Here is an 18262-nt window from a genome sequence, read left to right as displayed (position 1 = left end):
CTGTCTGTACTGAGGCTCGTCATTTACATACGGCTAGATTACGAGTTTTGCGTTATGAGCAGTGCGGTAATAACTTGCAAGTTATTGTGACCGCTCACTTCCCTCTACCGCTGCTATTACAGGTTTGCAAAAAACCTGCGTTAGCGGGCGATATGGTTGCGTTAAGCTCCATACCGCACCAAAGTGCACACAAATACCAGCGCTGCTTTGAGCTGGTTTTACGTGCTTGTGCACGATTTCCCCATAGACATCAATGGGGAGAGCCGGCTAAAAAAAAGCCTAACACCTGCAAAAAAGCAGCGTAAAGCTCCGTAACGCAGCCCCATTGATTCCTATGGGGAAAGAAAAAGTTATGTTTACACCTAACGCCCTAACATAAAAAACACGTCTAAACACCCCTAATCTGCTGCCCCTGACATCGCTGACACCTACATTACACTTACTAACCCCTAATCTGCCGCCCCTAAAATCACTGCCACTATAATAAACATATTAACCTCTAAACTTAACCCTAAGTCTAATCCTAACACCCCCTAACTTTAGTATAATTAAAATAATTCTAAATAAAAATTACAATTAATACCTAAATTAGGTAATAATTACATTGTAGCTATCTTAGGTGTTATTTTTATTTCACAGCTATGTTTGTATTTATTTTAACTAGGTAGACTAGGTAGTAAATAGTTATTAACTATTTACCAGCTACCTAGTTAAAATAAATACAAATTTACCTGTAAAATAAAACCTAACCTGAGTTACACTAACACCTAACATTACACTACAATTAAATAAAATTAACTAAATTACAGAAAATAAAAAAAATATATATCAACTATTTAAACTAATTACACCTAATCTAATAGCCCTATCAAAATAGCCCCCCCCCCCCACCAAAAAAAAAAAAAAAAACCTAGCCTAAACTAAACTGCCAATAGCCTTTTTGCGGGGCATTGCCCCAAAGAAATCAGCTCTTTAACTTGTAAAAAAAAAATAAAAAATACAAACACACCCCAACAGTAAAACCCACCAAATAAAATCCTATCTAAAAAACCTAAGTTCCCCATTGCCCTAAAACGGGCATTTGGATGGGCATTGCCCTTAAAATGACATTTAGCTCTTTTGCAGCCCAAACTCTAAGCTAAAAATAAAACCCACCCAATAAACCCTTAAAAAAACCTAAAACTAACCCCCGAAGATCCACTTACAGTTTTTGAAGACCGGACATCCATCCTCAATGAAGCCGGGAGAATTCTTCATCCAAGCGGCAAGAAATCCTCAACGAAGCCGGGAGAAGTCTTCATCCAGACGACAAGAAGTGATCCTCCAGGCGGGCAGAAGTCTTCATCCAGACGGCATCTTCTATCTTCATCCTTCCGACGTGGAGCGGTTCCATCTTCATGACATCCGGGGAGGAGCATCCTCTTCTGTCGATGGATCTTTAAGAATTAATTCTCCTTTAAATGACGTCATCCAAGATGGCGTCCCTTGAATTCCGATTGGCTGATAGAATTCTATCAGCCAATCGGAATTAAAGGTGAAAAATGCATTATCAAATAGGATTGAAGCTCATTTCTATTGGCTGATTGCATCAGCCAATAGGATTTTTTTCATCTTTTATTCCGATTGGCTGATAGAATTCTATCAGCCAATCGGAATTCAAGGGACGCCATCTTGGATGACGTCATTTAAAGGATAATTCATTCTTGAAGATCCATCGACAGAAAAGGATGCTCCCTAACGGATGTCTTGAAGATGGAGCCGCTCCGCGTCGGAAGGATGAAGATAGAAGATGCTGTCTAGATGAAGACTTCTCCCGGCTTCGTTGAGGATGGATGTCCGGTCTTCAAAAACTGTAAGTGGATCTTCGGGGGTTAGTGTTAGGTTTATTAAGGGTTTATTGGGTGGGTTTTATTTTTAGCTTAGGGGTTGGGCTGAAAAGGAGCTAAATGCCCTTTTAAGGGCAATGCCCATCCAAATGCCCTTTTCAGGGCAATGGGGAGTGTCACAAATATCTCAGGATTCAGCTGCTAAGGAGTTAATTCTGTGTAGCTTGCACTCAAAACAGTTATTTGTTTTCAAGAAGAATTGTGTTTGTATTTTCTTTGAAGTGCCAGAACCCCCTAAATAGCCACCAAATGTTAGTGTGTATGCATTGGGTCATAAAGTCACTGAAACTCTTAGTCACAGAGATACACAGGATAAAGTTTATGGCTTAAGCTGTCAATAGAATGCCTGATGCAAAACAGGCTCTTCATTACAAAAACTGACCAGGTCACTGACAGGACATTGGTATATTATGTACATATGTGGGTTAAAGCTGTTATAACCTAAAGGCAGGTAAATATGACAACCTATGGCATATTTGATATCAAACCGGTTCTCCCAATAAAACTAAGAGGTTCTAAATATGTAAATATAGAAATTTCTTACCTAGCAGGAATGATAATGGGTTGTATAAATTCAGGCAAGAAATTAGTCTATTGAAGGTTGTAAAGACAGGGGGGTTTCTTAGCCCGCCCAGGAGGGTGTGGTTAGGCAACCTGATCTCTGGAAAATAGTATAGGGATCTTATGTTTTTAACAATAAGGGTCATTCTTACAAGGGGAGCTGCTGTACAGAGTAAGGAGCCATCTTCTTCTGCCATTCCCCTGGCGCAAATCTTGAAGACTAGGAAAGTATTCAATTCTGTTTTTCTCCTTTTTATTTTAAAATACTGTTTGCGTGTGTAATTTTATTTGTAACAACTTTTTATTAATAATGCATTGTGCATAATATTTTTGGCATAATAAATAATTCCTTTATTAAGTTTGGCCTTTGTCTAATAATTGAACCACGTTTACTGAAAGAGACTGGAATATTAGAACTGTATAATTTTAGGTTATCTTCTGCTAAATTGTATTTCTAGAGTTAATGTGTAAAGTCTGGGGTTTTCCTTAAGATTTTCCCTTTAATAAATTTTAAGTGGTGGCAGCATTTGAGCTATAGGTGACAGAAAAGGGGGCTGAAAACCCTTTCTGTGCCAAATAAGTGACTGGCGCAGGGTTGGATAACCTTGGTTCGTCACAGGGAGCTTAGGTTTTTTAGATAGGATTTTATTTGGGGAGGGCGGGGGGGTTGGTTGTGTGGGTGGTGGGTTCGTTTGTATTATTTTTTTACAGGTAAAAGAGAGATGATTTCTTTGGGGCAATGCCCCGCAAAAGTCCCTTTTTAGTTTAGTGTAGGCTAGGGTTTATTTTATTTTGGGGGGCTTTTTTATTTTGATAGGGCTATTAGATTAGGTGTAATTAGTTTAAATATTTGATCATTTCATTTGTGTAATTTAGTGTTTTTTTTAAAAAAAAATGTAGTTTAATTGTATTTAATTAATGTAATTTAGTTAATTTTATTTTAATGTTAGGTGTTCGTGTAGGGCAGGTCAGGTTTTATTTTACAGGTAAATTTGTATTTATTTTAACTAGGTAGCTAGTAAATAGTTAATAACTATTTCCTAACTAGTCTACCTAGTTAAAATAAATACAAACTTAGCTGTGAAATAAAATAACACCTAGGATAGCTACAATGTAACAATTAGTTATATTGTAGCTAGCTTAGGGTTTATTTTATAGGTAAGTATTTAGTTTTAAATAGGAATTATTTAGGTATTAATTGTAATTTTTATTTAGATTTATTTTAGATTTATCTTTAGATTTATTTTAATTATATTAAAGTTAGGGGGTGTTAGGTTTAGGGGTTAATATATTTATTATAGTGGCAGCGATGTTAGGAGCGGCAGATTAGGGGGTTAATAATTTTATTTTAGTGTTTGCAATGCGGGAGGGCCTCGGTTTAGGGGTTTATAGGTAGTTTATGGGTTTTAGTGTACTTTTTAACACTTTAGTTATGAGTTCTATGCTACAGCTTTGTAACGTAAAGCTCATAACTACTGACTTTAGATCGCGGTACGAATCTTGTCAGTATAGGCTGTACCGCTCACTTTTTGGCCTCCCAGGCAAAACTCATAATACCGGCGCTATGGAAGTCCCATTGAAAAAGTACTTTTTGAAAGGTGCGTTAGTTCATTTGCGTTACGGCCAAAAAGGTGTGCGGTACAGCTATTTTGACAAGACTCGGAATAGCAGCGGTAGGTGAAAAAGCAGCATTATGAGCCATAACGCTGCTTTTTCACTCATAACGCAAAACTCGTAATCTAGCCGATAGTTATTTATAGGTTGAAATAATTTCAGAATCTGAGTTTTCTAACTGTGAAGCTTATACCATAGATCACTCACCTGTATAGACATCTGATGGCTGAATATTATGTACAAGGTCTCCATGTGATCCTGTGTCTAGATTTTCATCACTGTGACCTGTTAGTTCTAATAAAGAATACAATTAGGTTTTTGGTTAAATGGATTTAAAGGGACATGAAACACAAATGTTTTTTCTTTCATAACTAAAATAGAGCATACAATTTTAAACAAGTTTCACTCTCTTGGTATCCTATGTTAAAGAAGAAGTAATGCATTACTGGGAACTAGCTGAATGCACTGGTTGAGCCAATAACATGAGGCATTTATTCAACAAAAGATACCAAGAGAACAGAATAAATTAGATAATTGAATTAAATTGGAAAGTTGCTTAAATGGATAAATTTAGCCACCAATCAGCAAGTGCTACCCAGGATCTGAACCAAAAAATTGTCAGTTTCCTAAGCTTACATTCCTGCTGTTCAAATAAAGATACCAAAAGAACAAAGACAAATAATGATAATAGAAGTACATTAGAAAGTTGCTTAAAATCACATATTCTATCTGAATCACAAAAGAAAAAAAAAAATGTGGGTTTCATGTCCACGTGCAGTTATCTCACATACATATGATTATACAGTAATATTATTATCATTTATTTGTATAGCTCTGCCAAATTCCGTAGCGCTGGGTACGATAGGGGTATACAATGACAAAGATTTTTTATAAAACACAAAACATAACAAAACTAAACAAATCTGGTACAGGAGGAAGAGGGTCCTGCTTCAGAGAGCTCAGTCTACAGGTTTAGGGTGCAGAAACATAAGGTTGGGGTAGCTTGTTACATTGGTTGTAGTTGCAGAAGTGAGTCAGGCAGTTCATGTATTAGTTTGGTTCGAATGAGGGGTGGAGAAGAGATGGTACGCCTCGCTGAATAGGTGAGTTTTCAAGGAGCGTCTGAAGCTATACAAGGTGGGAGACAGTCTTATGGAGCGGGGTAGAGAGATCCAGAGGACAAGAGCAGCACGTGCAAAGTCTTGGAGGCGGGAGTGGGATGTAGAGATAACAGGAGTGTAGAGACGTAGGTCAGAGGTTGATTGAAGAGGACGGAATAGGAAATATTTCACGATGAGAGAGGAAATATTGTTGGGAGTTAGACTGTTGAGTGCTTTGTAAGTTAGGGTTAATGCTTTCAATTGTATTCTGGAGTGTATGGGGAGCCAGTGTAGAGACTGGCAGAGCGGAGCAGCTGCTGTAGATCGGCGACTTAGGTGGATGAGTCTAGCAGAAGCATTCATAATAGATTGGAGGGAGGAGAGGCGGAGTTTTGGAAGGCCATTTAGGAGATTGCAATAATCGATGCGTGACAAAATGAGGGAATTAATAAATATTTTTGTAGTTTTTTGAGTAAGAAAGGGACAAATTCTGGAAATGTTGCAAAGGTGTGAACGGCAGGAATTGGCAAGTGTTTGTATATGTGGGTTGAATGTGAGCTCTGAGTCTAGTGTGACCCCAAGACAGCGGACCTGGGGTGAGGTGTTGAGAATAGAGTCTCCAACTGTCAGATAAATGTCAGGTGTTGGATGTCTCGAAGAGGGGGGGGGATAAGAAGCAGCTCAGTTTTGGACAGATTGAGTTGGAGGTAGTGTGAAGACATTCAAGAGTAAATTGCTGAGAGGCAGTTGGAAATCTGGAGTAAAGAGGGAGAGATATCAGGAGAGGAAAGATAGATGTGGGTATCATCAGCATATAAGTGGTACTGGAATCCAAAAGGAGGCTATAGGTTTTCCAAGGTAAGGATATATAGAGAGAGAAAAGCAAGGGGCCCAAGACAGAGCCTTGTGGTACTCCAACTGAGAGAGGCATAGGATCGCAAGATATGTTGTTAAAGGAAACTGAGAAAGAACGGTTTGAGAGATATGAGGCAAACCAGGAGAGGGCTATAAGTTTTTTATGTTTGCAACGGGTCTGTCCTCAGGTCCATCATTTACATAATAAAATCATTTCAGAGTTCAGAGATCTGAGTTTTAACCCCTTAACGACCAGTAATGTACCCTGTACGACGCTGGTCGTTATGCCCTTAAGGACCAGCGACGTACCCTATATGTCGCTGCAGTCCTTTTCTCTGCTGCAATCTCGTCCGCACATTCCGAAACCAGCACATGTCCAACGTGAGCGTGCAAGGAGGCGGAGTTTGGGAGCATGCGCAATCATCAATCCACCAACGAAGGAGGGAGCCAAAGGAGGGAGAGGGAAAAAAAATTGGAAACGGATCCGGGAGGGGGTAGGGTATTGAGGGGGGGAAGCTACACTACAGAAAATGTTTGTTTTTTTATTTATTTTTATAAAACAGGGGCAAATTTTTTGTAAACTGGGCACTGGCAAACAGCTGCCAGTACCTAAGATCGCGGCCAATATGTTGAGGGGGTAGGCTTAGAGAGCTGTTTGGGGGGGGATCAGGGAGGTTGGGGGTAATGGGGTATCCTACACCTCAGAAAACATATATATAAAAAAAATTCTTTAAAAAAAAAAAAACACACAAAAAACGAACAACAACAACAACAGAAATTTATTTTTATACTAGCAGACTTTCTTGTGACATTTGTGAGGTGGGGGAGGGAAGAGAGCTGTTTGAGAGGGATCAGGGGGTGGGATGTGTCAGGTGGGAGGCTGATCTCTACACTAAAGCTAAAATTAGCCCTACAAGCTAACTAATTAACCCCTTCACTGCTGGGCATAATACAAGTGTGGTGCGCAGCGGCATTTAGCGGCCTTCTAATTACCTAAAAGCAATGCCAAAGCCATAAATGTCTGCTGTTTCTGAACAAAGGGGATCCCAGAGAAGCATTTACAACCATTTTTACCATAATAGCACAAGCTGTTTGTAAATAATTTCAGTGAGAAACCTAAAGTTTGTGAAAAAGTGAACATTTTTTTTTATTTGATCGCATTTGGCGGTAAAATGGTTGTTAGGAATTGTTAGCCTTACTGACGCCATTTTGTTCTCAGTTGCCATTTTGTCTTAGGCATCCATCTAGTCTAAGACACATTTCATTATAGCAGTTATTATGTATTTCTGTAGAGCTAGGTTGGCCTTGCAAATGTTCCTGGCGATGCGCCTGGAAGCTGTTATCTCTATAAGATGCTCACACGGCCTTGCTTTGGGCCCAGATGTACCTTTTATTATGGTTATACAAAACACTGTTTTTCACAACTCTGCTTTACCTAATTATAATAATGGGCTTACTTTTTTTCCTGACAAACACTGTGTAAAATGACGCGGTCATAACGTGTCATCATGTTAACCCTATATGGTGTAACTGTCGCCTATAAGACATGCTTTTCATCTTTCAATAAACAGAATAGTTTTTAGACTCATTGCTGCGTGGTCTGATTTCTGTTCTCTGGGATATCCTATCAAATAACCCCTTCATTTCCAGCTGATATGGTGTGTTCCAGGCCAAGCCCTGACTGACACTCTCCCCCTCTGAAAACAACATCTAACAATTCTGGTGTCAGCTCGTGGGATTTGCACTGGGTAAGTAGATGAGTGTTTTTTTACTCTACTTTTCCCTCTGTGACTCTGAATCTAAATTTATTTTTATAATAGGTGTTGGTTATATATGCTAAGGGTTAAGGGGTTCCTGCAGTAAAGGTGCAGGGTTTTTTTTTTTGCGGAGGTTCCAGTCCTGCCGGCATTTGTATTAACCCCTCTAGACAGGTTAAAGTCCTGTGCTAGTTTAGACAGATGTGCAGTCCTGTCTGGTGAAGCACGCAAGAGATAAAAAGTTAGCATGCATTTGACGGGCGGTTTAAGTCCCCCGTGCAAGTTGGCATCGCTGTGTTATGGTGAGTTTGAGTCTCATCTGTGTTGAAGTTTTCCCTACATATTCCCATAGTAGAGTTTTTGTTACCTATCACTGGATTTAAATTGGTATTTGGTGCTTTTTACTTGCTTGCTTGCTTTTATTGTTATATAATCGTGCTGTGCTGTGCTTAGAAGATATTAAGTGACTGTGCATTTGATCATTGCTGCTGTTATTTTGCTATTATTGTGTTGTTAAAAAATGTGGTCTGCTCATAGCCAAATATTGATAATAATGCATAGAGAAGAGGAGAATGTTATTGCATTTTTTATGTCTACAAAGGGGTTAACAGTTTCATTTCAAGGCAGGGAGCTGTGCATGCTGAAGTTTTCTCCTGCATTCAGAAAAGTTATGAGTAGAGAAAGGAGGGGCAGTGCTGTGTAATGAGTGTTGGTCTGTCGGTTCTCACTGTGTCTTGTATGACGTGTAAAAGATTTACATCAAAACCAAAAGAGGATGTATTATCCTGTTTGAAATTTGTTTGTCTCAATCTGTTGGGAAAATGGACATTCCTTGCAAATTCGGACACTTTCAGATACATTTTAAATTTGGTGGAAAGTTAATCTTATTGTATTCTTAAATGTCTTTGGTATGTTATGAAATATATGTTTTCCTGAAAGAAAGAGACTGTTAATGTGTTTTCTGTGTCACTAAAAGTTTGATGTATGTTGAAATTGCTTTAGAATAAATGTTGGGAGTGAATTTATGGTATGCAAGTTGATATGAGCTTGTGTGTGTATCGCTGTAAAAATGACCTTGGTGAATTTTTCTTTCGGAATGGTAATTATTCAGGCTAGTTTCTTAGCTAAGAAATCAGACGTTGTAATGAGGTATTTTGAAGTTTTATTGTTGTAACTTTATTTTAAAGTCATATGTATGTTCTTAATTATGTGTGTTATTAATAGCAGTTTTTAGTTTTAAGTGATATTTGTTGTATGCAAATAAAGACTGTCCACCTGTTGCGGCATATAAATATATTGTTTTTGCAAGTGAACTAATTAAGGGATTTGTGAATGTGCGGATGATTGTGTGACTTTCGGTCACGTTCGGGTAAATGAAAAAAAGATTAACAGGTTGATTCAAGTATGTTGTATTTGCAAGATTTGTGCAAAGAGTTAGTGGAAAAGATAAAATAAGGTTATAAGCTGTATATCATTAAATATATCTAAAGTATTTGGGTCTGTTTCAAGTAAATTAATTCAGTAGAAGTTTTAATATAAATGGGTATTATTTATGCTGTGATGGCTCTCATTTAAATATGCAGGTCATGATACAGTAAAGAAGTAGAATTTTTATGGTAAATAATACAAGTTTCCTAATCATGGCTAGGGTATACATATGTAATATTCATGATAAATGGTCAGCCCTTATGGGGACAGTACACTGTAAAATTGTTTTTATATTAATGTATTTTCAATGACTTGTTATACAAGCTGAATAGTATAAAATTTAGGAGAAATTGCATTTGCGAGTTTATTTGTATATATGAAGTAACTGGTTTTGGGCTTTCAAAACACAGTTTATTGCAATGGGTTGAATTTCTGATAATAAGCGTATCTCATTGTGTTCCTTATCTTATATTTGTCTGTAAAACCGGCGCTCAGGGCTTAGACAGAGCAATGGAAAATTGTCATTTTATTACTTAAAGGACCAGTTTACTCATGTGAAAGGAGTTCATGAGCAGCAATAACACTGTATTAACAAGTAAAGGAGATAAAACATAAATGTAGTAGTTTGCAAAATATATTTTTTGAGACCTTTCCTTGTATATATTATATAAAATCTGCCGTTTAGATAGCAGACATTTACGCAGTGTAACTCAATTCTCTCTGTAAGGCAAACTGAATTGATGACAGCTGCCTGCAACCTTTGTTTTGCGATCTGTGAGACTAGCGAGACAAAAAAAAAAAAAAAAAAGGAAGAGAAGAGAAAATATTTATAGGGGTACAGGCAAACTGATATAAAATCTGAGATTTTAAAGAAATATTTACAGAGAAAGAAAATGAGGTTTATTGTAAGCCAAACACTAGTATATTTAACTATGTCAGCAGTTTTTTTTATATACTGGCTGTGTTTGTTTAGGTTATCCAATGGACGTCAGTATACATTTTTTATTATAAGTGAGGACAGTGGATCATTGAGAACAAGTCAAAGGGGAATTTTTTTTTTAGACAAACTGTCTTTTTAATCTATTAGTGTACATTCTTATTATTCTTTTGTAGAAAGCTCATTTTTTGTTATATACAATTGTTATATTTAGCTAGAGAGCTGCAAATGGTATGGTGAATATCAAATGATATAAAAAAAAGTTAAATCAAATAATTGTGTATTTATTAACATCTTGGTTATGTAAAAGTATAGATTGGATTCTAGAGCTTTTCACAAATTATTTGTGCCAGACATGATTTATGTGGATTTGCGCTGTGCATGCAAACAGGGGCTATATAGAACAGTGGCTGTACTATTATTATCTGATCTTTCCCAAAATATAGTACTTAGGTGTTTGTGTGTTCCTTTGTAAATTTATGGTCAGGGATTTTATTTGTAAATATGCAACTGGAGTTTATTGATCTTCTGAAGTGATTGCATTATTAGTGTGATCTCATAGTATTGTGCATGGTAGAATTTGCAGAACCAGGGTATAGACGGTTGTTATAGGATTTTAATTATTTGTAGTGTTTTGCGAGTGCTGTGTTTCAGTGAATGTACGTATATGTGTTGAATTTCAGGTTAATTCTGGTTGTTAAAAGTTTGTGTCGGCTGTTGATGTTTTGTTTTGTGGAATGGACAGTTGGTTTTAAGTGTTTTCTAAGAGAATGTTGTGTTTTTATTTTTAGTGAATGCGTGTGGAAGGGTGCGGTACGGATGGAATATTGAGGTGTATCTGATTTTGCCTGATGTTAAGAATAGTATACTATATGCATGAGTGGAGTGCATGAATTGTCTTTTAGTTTGCGGTTATATTGTGTTTGCGTGACACATAGGGTGTTTCACACGAACAAAGGGGGGAAGTATTGAGGAGTATTGCTGATTATCTTTATGTGATTTGGGTGATTGTTTTAAGTAAGAAAATGAACCTAAAAATGTTTTTTTGTTATTAACACAATATTTGTATTTGCAGGATGAGATCATGAAGCTGTATCCAGAGAGTAAAAACACTAACTGAATTATTTTTGAGTTTTTCATATTTAGGTAAAATCTGTACAGATAAAATTCCATAAGTGCACTCTCCAAAAGATTGAAGATTGAATGCAAGTAAACCTTTTAAACAAAAGAAATGCCTGGTGCCTAGGTGAAGAAAATAAAAATGATGATAAAAGACCTTTTGTCAAGTCTGTTTTAACCACCATACTGCAGTAAAAGTTGCTGAACTATCTTTGGATCCATTCTCTGCTTTGCATGCTGGTACCAGCCCCAGACCTGGACTGGGTAATCTATGACTGTTTCCTATGATGTGTGTCTTCAGAACATAAAGACTAACCTTCTTTGGACTGTGCCTTGCCTGTTGATATTGAGGACCTGTTACGCTGTTACAGAGTCATCCACAGTTAAATTAGGGGAGTATTGTTTTAATTTGTTTACTTATATTGCTTGTTTTGTATTCTCTTGTATTTGTGTTATTTTTTGTTGATCATATTAGTTATAAGAAGTCATATAGCTTTGTCTGCAGAAAAGTATGCCTTATTGGTATTAGTGCACATTGTAGTTTATGTACTTAACAAAGTAACCTTCTAGATAAGTGTAACTCTAAACCTTGCAGTATTGTAACCTATTGAATGGCCCACTGAGTATAGAAAATTTGTTTGCACCTTTATAGTTTAAAGAAAATGCTGCAATATATCAGAATATTTTAGACCCTTCACCCTTGTGGAACACAGTGAGGACACGTCTCAGCCAGAAATTTATATTAATTATACAGAGAAATATTTGTTTAGGGAGTAGCATAATTATAGTTATATTGATGGTATATTTTCTACCTACCATGGCTCTTATTGGAGCTGTGTTATGAAAGCAAATATATTTTTCTCTTTTATTAATTGGTATGGTATCTGCAATTTTAATTTTGTAATTCCAGATGTTTGTCAATGAAAGGAATTATCTTACCATAAAGATGTGTTTACTTTTAAAAGATTTTGTAGTTTTAAATAATGTTATGATCGTATTATTATTTCCTCATACAGGAGTGAGGGAGAATTTAAGTTGCATAAAATAATTAGTAAACTAGTAGTGTTTATATCAGATGAGACTGCTGACTATTAAGATCATAGTTGGAAAATTATAAACATTACAGATAGTAGCTTTGCAGAATAAAGCAACACTAGGTTCTTTTATTTTTAGTAGTTCCAAGAGAAAGTGTGAATAAATTCATTTTAAAGAAAATATTTTTATTGACTGTTTTATTTTTCATTTTTGTTGCAGGGCAGGCCTTAGCATAAGTTACTTAGCATAGCCATTCAGCCTCTTGATGACGTCTAGCAGTTTTCACTTGCTCAGTATTCATGAAGTATCATTTAAATTGTATAGAGAAGCTGTGAGTTATTCTCTGTAAAAGTTTCAATGTATTTAGTTTGTATTATATATCCACAATGTTTTTCTGGTTTTAAATGACATAGGATAAGTTAAGCTAAAGGAATGGTGATGCTTACAAAAAAGGTGAAAGAAGTTTTATTTGGACATAATTGTGACTGTATCGGGGTGTGTGCTCATCTTGTGCTGTTTTGTTTCCCTCTTAGACTCCTTCTGACTCGAGTGTCTGCTTGCCATGGGGATCCACTGGCTTTCCTTGTCTACCCCATGAACAAACCATCGGACTTCCAGTATCTACCTGCAGAAAAACACTGGATAAGCACCCCTATTGCAAATGGACTATGGTATTGAAGCAGAGTGTCTGAGGAAGGTGGAGCGCTCCAAGAGGACAAAGACTTTTTCTTAAAGTGATCAGAGGCCACCTAGAGACACTTGTGCTGTTCCCATGTCATGCTTCACTGTGGAGAATGTACAGAGCAAGAAACTGTTGGAAATATTGGGGGGTGCTAGCAATGCAGGTGGAGAAATAAGATGCAGTGTTGGTTGGGGGTAGATAGGGGGCTGGTTGTGTCTTTGTGCGTATAGACCAGTAGTTTGAGGATGTTGGGAGGTGGACGGAGAGTATTGGAGAGGCCGCACCTATGTGCAGTGACAAATTGTGCCCTATAAAATCATAGCACTACATGTGAATACATTTCTCTACATTATTCTCACATAGATTCATGTTACCGAAGTATTAGGCTTATATTGTTGTTAAAGGATTTACTAATTTTCTGTGCTTTTTTGTTTTTATGTTATTCTGTTAGAATAAAAGGGTGGTATGTTAGGAATTGTTAGCTTTACCGATGCCATTTTGTTCTTAGTTGCCATTTTGTCTTAGGCATCCATCTTGTCTAAGACACATTTCATTATAGCAGTTATTATGTAGTGGGAAAAGATATAGATGTTATGTATTTCTGTAGAGCTAGGTTGGCCTTGCAAATGTTCCTGGCGATGCACCTGGAAGCTGTTATCTCTATAAGATGCTCACATGGCATTGCTTTGGGCCCAGATGTACCTTTTATTATAGTTATACGAAACACTGTTTTTCACAACTCTGCTTTACCTAATTATAATAACGGGCTTACTTTTTTCCTGACAAACACTGTGTAAAATGACGCGGTCATAACGTGTCATCATGTTAACCCTATATGCTGTAACTGTCGCGTATAAGACGTGCTTTTCATCTTTCGATAAACAGAATAGTTTTTAGACTCATTGCTGCGTGGTCTGATTTCTGTTCTCTGGGATATCCTATCAAATAACCCCTTCATTTCCAGCTGATACGGTGTGTTCCAGGCCAAGCCCTGACTGACACTCTCCCCCTCTGAAAACAACACCCAACAATGGTGGCATGAAATTTACCAAAATGGGCCTAGATCAATAGTTTAGGTTGTCTACTAAAATATTATATATATATATATATATATATATAACGGGATATTCAGGGATTCCTGACAGATATCAATGTTACAATGTAACTATCGCTAATTTTGAGAAAAAAAAATGGTTTGGAAATAGTCAAGTGCTACTTGTACTTATTGCCCTATAACTTGCAAAAAAAGCAAAGAACATGTAAACATTGAATATTTCTAAACTCAGGACAAAATTTAGAAACTATTTACCATGGATGTTTTTTGGTGGATGTAGATGTGTAACAGATTTTGGGGGTCAAAGTTAGAAAAAGTGTGTTTTTTTCCATTTTTTCATCATATTTTATAATTTATTTATAGTAAATTATAAGATATGATGAAAATAATGGTATCTTTAGAAAGTCCATTTAATGGCGAGAAAAACGGTATATAATATGTGTGGGTACAGTAAATGAGTAAGAAACACAGCAGAAATGTAAAAATAGCCCTGGTCCTTAAGGGTAAGAAATTGAAAAATGGTCTGGTCCATAAGGGGTTAAAATAAATGATGAAGAAAACATTAACAGCAGCTTGTATCATAGATCTGTTACCCGCAGAGACGTCTGATGGGGTCTCCACTGGCTGAATATTCTGTACCAGTTCTGCAGCTCCTGTGTATAGATTTTCATCACTGTGACCTGTTAGTTCTAATAAAGAATAGAATCAGTTTATTTTGTTAAATGGATATGAAACCATTTTTGTTGCACCTAAAAAGGCATCTTAATATGTATTCAATTAACAAAAACAAAGCATCTGTTACTTTTTGCATATCAAATATTTACATCTATAAATTAATATTAACATATATAAATGAATATATAACTGATTTAACATTGTTAGAATATATTTAGCATTACTGATGCCATTTTGTGTAACCACCATTTTAAGATGTGTTTATTATATTTCATTATAATGTAGTTTATTATGCTGTGAAGAAAATATGCTGATGTTAGAAATACTTGTACCTCAACAATGGCCTGGTAATGTCCTTAGCGATGCGCCCGGATACACCGTTATCTAAAATTGTTAGTTTCTTGGTATGATTCTTTGTCTTATATTTTACTGCGCCCCTTTGTTCTAACTCACGCTGTGTAACATGGTGTGATTTATGATACGTCATTGTTTAACCCCATATACTGTAACCATTTTCTATAAAAGTATGGTGCGCTTTTTAATAAACAGAACAGTGATTAGACTTTTCCTGGCTGCATGTCTGATTTCTGTTCCTGAGATCTCTTGTCAGGTAACCCATTCAGTTCCAGGTAAAGGTGTAGAATACTACTAAGTGCTAACTGACACCCCCTTTTTAAGATAATGCCTAACAAACATTAATCTCTCTTGACCCTTTAAATGTGTTATTTGTGTTTATAATCAGATAGCTCATTAGATCACATCTGATAGTTTCACTGTGGATTTACTTTCTGTCAGTCACTGTAGTGTATGTGCATTTCCTGCGTGAAATATTTATTACTAGCTACACAGCATTACCTGAGCTCTCATTCCCTGGGCTCTCCATAGTCCTTAGTGCTTGGTGAGTCTCCATCAGGACGTCCTTGTAAAGCTCCTTGTGTCCCTCTATATACTCCCACTCCTCCATAGAGAAATACACAGCAACATCATCACACTTTATAGGCACCTAAAACACACACAACTCATTCAGCGCTGACACATGGACTGGTTCTGTCACACACTTTTACTGACAGAGCCAGGATAAGGTTAATGAGAACATACAGAGACACAAACAGAAGGTAAAATAGGTAAATGCACACAGGGTCAGATGGGTCAGTAAAGGGAGTTACTGTGTATAATGTCACATTCCCCAGCAGTGCTCATGCTCCTCTCTGCAGGTGAATGCTGCTGTTGGGGGATAATGATACTGAGAACATGCAGATACACAGAGAGAAGTTAGGCTAACACACACAGGGACAAATAGGTCAGTAACGGGTGTCACTATAACATGACTGATATAATGTCACATTCCTCAGAAGTTCTCACCTCTCTGCTCTGCCGGTGAACGCTGCTTTGGGAGGGCCTCTTTTTCATAATTACATATTCCTATAAAATGTATATAAGAGAAAATAATTTGTTTCCCTGGACTAACATTTCTCCAGTTCTTGTTAACTTCTAATTCTCTTTAAATTAAGGGGCTTTCTTCACAGTCCTGATCACTACAAAGTAACATAACTGACTGAATTACTTTGAGTGAGTTCTGTGTTTTGAGGATGCTGAAGACGGAGCACATGAGCTTCAGTCAAGAATAAAGAGCCTGTGGGTGAGGTCTTATTTGGGACAATAGAGTTGAGTCTTTGGTTGATAGGACCATGCTCAACAAATATGTTCAAAAGTTAGGATATTCAATATTACAATAAAATACAGTTATAATACTAATAATCATAACTCCATTTTCAGAATACTGTGCAAATCAAGATAGCTGCATGTTAATTTGCAATTAAAGATTAAAACAAAATCCAGCTAGAGCATTATAAATCAATAATAAAAATCAAGGCAGCTTGAGACTCATTTCTGCAAAATAAACGACAATCTTTAAGAGCCATATATTACATATCACCAACGTTACACTTTTAGAATGAAGCAGAGCTAGACAGCAGAGCAGTTACCCCAGTGTACTGTACATCTATATACTTGCAGTCCTCTCTGGTCAGGTTTTAAAACGTAGCTGAGGAGAAACATCTGGTACAAAGGGAGAGGAAGTGAATGTAACGCTGGTTGGGAAGACAGGAGTTGCAGCTTTATCTAAGGGTCTCTGTGTACTCTGACACTGGACACAGCAATACAAGAAACAACTACAGCAGACAACGAAGGGAGGTGCAGTTCCTGGCCCCTTATGCTGTAACAGTAAGAAGCACATAGAAACCAGGAGTACAGCAGAGTACCAGGTTCCTAGGCAGACTGACACTTCAGGGACATGAAAAACTTCACAGATAAACAATACCCATGACTGCAACTCTAAAATAAAACCATTGTCTGGGGTTGTTGCTTCCCTTGTTCAGAGAAGAATTGCCTGGTATTTCGGCGCTGGACTGTCATTGGGTAGGGTCAGACTGATATGCTTCAGGTTATTTTTTCTCTGTGAAGGGGCATAGTGTGCAAAAAGAATGTGCACCCTGAGGAGTTACAATAAAAATGAACATGCATGGAAGTTATTGCAGCTTCTGTTCTATCTCATGGAGTGCTGTTCTCTCTCTTTCGATTTTTATGCAAATTGCTCTTGGGTCACCCTAAGAGTGATGGGGAAACCAGACGTGGACTCCTTGCACACTTGCCCTTAGAGAGATACAACTGCACCTCACTGACGAGGCCCATAGGAGGCCGAAACGATCGTCTGGGGTTGTTGCTTCCCTTGTTCAGAGAAGAATTCCCTGGTATGTCAGCGCTGGACTGTCATTGGGCAGGGTCAGACTGATCATGTGCTTCAGGATATTTTTTCTCTGTGAAAGGGCATAGTGTGCAAAATGAACGTGCACCCTGAGGAGTTACAATAAAAATAAACATGCATGGAAGTTATTCCAGCTTCTGTTCTATCTCATGAAGTGCTGTTCTCTCTCTTTGCGATTTTTATCTAAAATAAAACCACCAGCAGTCAGCAGCACATTAACTAGTCTTCTTGTACACTGTAAATAAGGAAAAACAGCAACACCAGCGCCTCAGAGACCCAGCAAATGGTGCAGGAAGGGAGCAACACAGATGTAGGCAGACAATCCCCCTACCTACATTAGCCCAGGATCAGCTTTTTACTAAGATGGCATTCCTCCTCCTATTATAAGCACCGCTGTTCCATCATTAATTTGGGGAGGTGCAGGTCTAGTTTTTATTTGCCATATGAAAAATGCAGTGCATACTACACACTCCCCAGTCTCAAACTTGACATGCCCACTGCACTCCATGCCACCAAAGCACTGGCTTCTCCTTCACTCCGTAACATTTATTAACATGTTGTCTTCACTCTTAGCCACGCCAGTAATTGTAGATTATACCCACCCCTGAAGAGTGAGCATTTTACAAAAACCGTTGCCTCAAAATGATCCAGCCACACTGGGGAAAATTTTTAGGTGTGTCTAGTGGTAGTCGGCAGCAGGAAGTGGCGGGCACCCTTGGGGATCTCGGGAGCTCCAAACCAGGGTGTCAGGCCCTAATTTTCAGTTGCCAGTTGCGCAGTAGCGACTCACCAAAA

General features: G+C 37.5%; 2 protein-coding genes across 4 annotated transcripts in view; one reads left to right on the top strand and one right to left on the bottom strand.

Moving 5' to 3' along the window:
• Window positions 1–18262, top strand: part of LOC128657908 (zinc finger protein 484-like) — a 437171-nt gene that overhangs the window by 330153 nt on the left and 88756 nt on the right. The gene's annotated exons all lie outside the window — the stretch shown is intronic.
• The window catches only part of LOC128657107 (oocyte zinc finger protein XlCOF7.1-like), a 92500-nt gene that overhangs the window by 29209 nt on the left and 45029 nt on the right, over window positions 1–18262 (bottom strand). For all 3 annotated transcript variants that reach the window (XM_053711355.1, XM_053711353.1, XM_053711354.1), the window contains exons 3-6: window positions 16066–16125; window positions 15559–15706; window positions 14622–14717; window positions 4269–4355 (exon numbers count right to left, since the gene is read on the bottom strand). In XM_053711355.1, the coding sequence (XP_053567330.1) occupies window positions 4269–4355; window positions 14622–14717; window positions 15559–15706; window positions 16066–16125 (391 nt within the window). The remainder of the gene's footprint in view (window positions 1–4268; window positions 4356–14621; window positions 14718–15558; window positions 15707–16065; window positions 16126–18262) is intronic.

Source organism: Bombina bombina, chromosome 4, assembly GCF_027579735.1.
Source record: "Bombina bombina isolate aBomBom1 chromosome 4, aBomBom1.pri, whole genome shotgun sequence".
NCBI classification, from domain to species: domain Eukaryota; kingdom Metazoa; phylum Chordata; class Amphibia; order Anura; family Bombinatoridae; genus Bombina; species Bombina bombina.
The sequence above is the reverse complement of the archived record's forward strand: the minus strand, read 5'-3'. Positions and strand labels throughout refer to the sequence as shown.